The sequence below is a fragment of the Seriola dumerili genome, unplaced genomic scaffold (assembly GCF_002260705.1).
Source record: "Seriola dumerili isolate Sdu_G_001 unplaced genomic scaffold, Sdu_1.0 BDQW01000088.1, whole genome shotgun sequence".
Classification (NCBI taxonomy): Eukaryota; Metazoa; Chordata; class Actinopteri; order Carangiformes; family Carangidae; genus Seriola; species Seriola dumerili.
The window spans coordinates 12,602,932-12,607,931 of record NW_019174343.1 but is presented as its reverse complement, the minus strand read 5'-3'; the positions used below and the strand labels follow the sequence as shown (position 1 = coordinate 12,607,931).

General features: G+C 39.9%; 1 protein-coding gene across 2 annotated transcripts in view; it reads right to left on the bottom strand.

Annotated features, from left to right (window-relative positions):
- Positions 1-5,000, bottom strand: part of LOC111221587 (calcium/calmodulin-dependent protein kinase type 1-like) — a 34,869-nt gene that overhangs the window by 26,129 nt on the left and 3,740 nt on the right. For both annotated transcript variants that reach the window (XM_022745040.1, XM_022745042.1), the window contains one exon: positions 2,955-3,068. In XM_022745040.1, the coding sequence (XP_022600761.1) occupies positions 2,955-3,068 (114 nt within the window). The remainder of the gene's footprint in view (positions 1-2,954; positions 3,069-5,000) is intronic.

Genomic DNA, 5,000 nt, shown 5'->3' with positions numbered 1-5,000 from the left:
TGAGTCCATTATGGAAAGTGTCTCCTGTTGTTACCAAGACAACAATCCAGCAATGGCAAACGAATGTGGCACACAGCTGATGCGATGAGCTGGTGATTTCTCCATAAACAAGCTCAGCATCAAACCGGGGGCAGGTGGAGAACTGAGGAGATGACGGTGACAGTGTTGAAAGGATGGGCGAGCATTTTCATGTATGCACCCATCAGATGTGCTTATACACTTTTTCAACTTCAGTTTGATGTGATATTCCTGTATTCACCTGTACGTAACATTCTACTGTTGTCAATGTACATGTGTTCGGCATATGCTGCCATTATGACCACTATGATCCTGTAATTTAGCCACTGATTATTTGGCCTTTGCAGCTCTTTTTTAATTTTTGTAGCAATGTTTGTAACTGTGATGAAGCTACTCCAGGTTTCAAGTTCTTTTCATTAGGTGCTCACAATATATTTCCTACCCTCTATGCATCAGTGATTAAAGAGGCTGGAGAGGCTTCATGAAGTCACAAAACAAGCTTAGGTTTCATCTTGGATTTAGTTAGTGTTCACAGACTTTAATCCTAGACTAACAAGGATGTGGGTGTATGTAAAAGGTGCTTCAAGTGAGACACCTTAGATAAACATCCTGTCTTATGACACTCTCCATCCATGATAAGCAATCATAAAACAAAGAGTAGTGGGATTACAAGTGATATTTAACTGTTGTGCACTCTCATGGCAATTTGTTCTTTGAGAACAAACTAGGATCCAAATTGCTTCTGCCAATTTGGAAAAGCTGGGCAAATGCTTCACTGTGGGATGGATAGCAGGACCATCTTGACAGGAGGACAAAGTCAACCCCGGGAGGAACTCAGGAGGACAGAAATGCTCCTGTCTTGGTGATGGAATATGCTCTATTGCTGTGAGTGCCAAATTACATTTGGATTTAGACAAGTGTGCTGTATAGAACAGAATGAGGTTGCTTTTCACTTGCATAAATACAGCATAGACTGCCATATAAGACGGGCTAAGGGGGATGCAGGGAATTAGTTAAGGTTCTACAGATGACAAGCAGTAAGAATGCTGCCATCATGCCCTCCACAAATGGAGAAAAATGGATAAAATACACACATGCACGCACGCACGCACGCACGCATGCGCGCACACACACATACACACACATACACACACATACACACACACACAATGTCCTCAAAACTTAAGAGGTTTAAGAGAGATTCCAAGGCACCAAGAAAAACAGAACAGCAAATAGGGTGACACACAGCACAAAGACACAGCCAACAGGAGTCAGGGCAAAATACCACAACAGTATCCTGCAGTAATGCTCTTCTTCTCAGAACTGTTGATATGGGATTCACCTGCCGATGTCCTGCAATGAGGCAAACACTGTCTCACATGGTCATTATCATCAACCTCTCGTTTTAGGACCAATTCAACACTGAAACCCTTTGATTAAAATGAATTACCATGGACCCATACCAGTCCAAGTACAAAACCATAAAGAAACTGTTATTATGTGGCTATAGAGAAGAAGTGGGTCTGCAAACTTAAACATTAGCAACTTCAGCAGAACTACTCACAGGACTGGATACAACTACCGATGCATTACTATATTGAGCTACTTCCCAACATGCTGACAGAGGTGTACATTAAGACTACCACAGCAAAAAGAAAACTCATCCTCAAAATAAAAATAAAACCCATGCTTCACAGTGAAAAAGCAGCCATTCCCCCTTAACCAGTGTCTCCCACTCACTATGCTACACATACATAAACACACAGTGAAAGACAGAGAAGCTACAATCCAAGATTGGGACTTATGGCAAAAGAAGTGACAAAAATCTCACTAACGGTGTTGGAAATAAAGCAAAGTGCAGACGGGATACCTTATTTCTTGCTTTCAAATTAGCAACAGCATCACTCAGGTTTCATATGGAAAAACTTGTGATACAGTTATTTTGGCCAGTGTAGCTTTATAAATTACTGTTGATTTGTTAGGTCTAGTTAATTGTGTCTTTGTGCATTATTCTTGAGAGTTACCAGTTTATTAAGTACATCTGTAGAATCTAATCTAATCTTTGTCAAGTGTGTTGTTGACTCTGTGTCAGAGGTGTTGATAATTTATAAGGCTGTATATTTAGTGGTGCTGCTTCACTGTGAACTGCATTTCCTTAATTGGCATTATAATGTTCCATGTACATGCAGGGAGCGGAATATTAAATATATCAATTATATTAAACTAAATGTAATGCTGTGTGGCTTGTTTGTTGACAGTGTCATAAAGGTAAATCAGCACCGTTCTGATGAAAGAAAAATGTCACATGATCTTTAATGCTGTTCAGGACACATCCTGAACCAAAAATGACTTCCCTGGATAAATGCAGAATCCAGAGGAAATATTTTCCCAGCATCAAGAGACTGTCTTAATGGGTTTAAATATTGTGTTTTAAATGTTTTTAAAGAAAGAGATTTTGTAGAAGTCTCTAAGTATTTGTGTCAATACTGCAATAAGAGTCAACTTAGAGTCAGGAGTAGCTCAGAATAAACATATTTCCAAAAGTGGCACATTGACAAAATACACCAGGACCTTGTCAGGAGGTTAGATTCACAGTAATAAATTCATCGCCAATCACTTCTCACTAAACAGAGATATATCCAGTCATTCAGCAGCGATAATTATCTATCCAAATACTTGCATAATGATCAATTCAATACAAAAGCCCTGGGATCAGAAACAAAACAAATGCAAATTTTCTGTCTATTGTCCATCTGAGAGAACATCTCACAAATACACATTAAATGCATCATTAAATATGTAAAAACACACACCCTTTATTCAAATCATGCCAATGTTTCCCAGAGTGTGAAAAAGCCATCATGCAAAGCTGAAACACAAGGGTTTTTTTTTTTTTTTTTTTTTTTTTTTTTTGCCGCTGGCACTGACACACTTACGTTCCCAAGACGTCTTTGAAGTCATACTTCTCCTTCACATCTGTGGTCTTCTTTTTCCAGGCATGGCAATCGTCACCCAGTGGCATCTTCTTGTTGTTACGGTCAGAAACAATACTAGTGAAGAAAAAGGGGATAAGGAGGAAATGCTCCATTAATACCAACACTTAAACAGCCTCCATCCGACCACCTGCAGTCAATAAAATCAATAAAAAATATTATGGATTACTGTGGATTATCAGTTATTATCAATGGATTCTTAATAGTGTTTTCCATTTGTGTTGACTCTTTAATGATATGCAATACATGATGGCAGCTGAGAAATATGGATGCCCAAAAAACATCCAGCATAGCCTACATTGTAAGATATGGCAGGTTTATTTGTATAGCATCTTTCAAACACAGAGGCAATTCAACATACTTTACATTAACCATGTGTGATAACTGCTAACTAGTGGCAGGTCCAGGTGAGGTTGCTGGGTGGCCATTATTATGTTGTTGTGTTGTGAATATCTTGATGACTGGGGTTTGCATTAGCCTTGTGAGTAAGTATGGGATGGGGTGAATATTTGGCAGCATTTCCTGCTTCCTCTCAAATACCATTTTCACACACAAAACATATCGTATGACACATGATGTTGAACATAGGCTCAGGCCACATTTCATCCGTTCAATCCACCCAGTGTTGTTGTTACTTTAGAGAATGAACATGGGAGACAGTGTAGAGGATCTACTCTAAATGTAAAAGATTTATTTTCTTTACTTGGACTTGTTACAAAGGGTTCTTTATAATCAACAAGAGTGGCATTTATGGCAGAGAGGCTAAAAGTCATGTGTAATATCTACTAGGTTAATAAGTAAACTACAGTTTCAACATGAGTTCAAGTGTATAGTGCTCAGTGTGAGAGCTGCATGGAGCCCTGGTTGTGAGCTGGGATGTGGGCCCACATCACATAACTCAGCAAGATGAATTCCTAAGAACCAGGATGAAAGAAGCAAAGAACCAAAATAAAGCTTGTCTGTCTATGATGTGTCAGCTTATCTGTGATAGGTTTGCATCTTTACTGAGCCTTTATAATGCTCAAGTTTAAGTGAGGTGCAACAAATTAGCTTTGCAACAAAATAGGCCAACGTATACAGAATAAATACACTGCTACCTTTAAGAGTTGGAAAATGACACAGTGTAGATTTTTTTGGTTTCTTCCTTTTCCCTCGCTGTTGTCTCACTTGTTCATTATTTCTCAGGAGAAGTTAACATTCAAATGTTTGTCCTCACCATTCTCTCAAGAGTGGGAGTGATCACAAAGGACCCTGCTGTCACAGCTATCATCATCTAAACCCAGAAAGTGCCTATAACTCAAGACCTGAAGGACTAAAATAGCCCTGTTCATATCAGCATGCCTCACTCCTCCTCTGTTCCTGCTGCCTGCCTGGCAACTTCACAGGCTGTCTATATGAGATGATGTAACATATTGTTCTGGACTACACACGTGCTGTTTTGTTAAAGACAATATAATAGCACAGTTAATCATATCAGTTAGTTCGCAGTCAGCTCATTTAAATGCTGAACCGTGTGTATGAGTGGCATTAAGTGACAGACAGCGGTTGGCTTAACACTGCGGTTCAGTTATCTCAGAATAAATGTTAATAGGACATGGCCTCCTCCAGTTGCACTGAGGAACACACACACGCACGCACGCACGCACGTGCACGCACGTGCGCGCACGCACACACACACACACACACACACACACACACGGTGGCCCTGTTGCTGCCTTGACTAATGTCAAAAGTCGGCTTCATACGTGTCGTCATGGAAACCCAAAGGCGCTGCTATGGTATCTGAGAGTCTACATTGCTTTAGTGTCTAATGGCAGGTGGCAGCTAAGGTGGAAATCATTCTGGTCACTTCGATGAGTGGCTGCAGTGTGTTGTATGTTTAGTTTAAAAAAACTGCACGAAAGGATTAGAAGAGCATATCACACACAAGAGGCAGTGAAAAACAAGAGATATAACCTGATCAGGTTATACATGCAATACATTAACTAC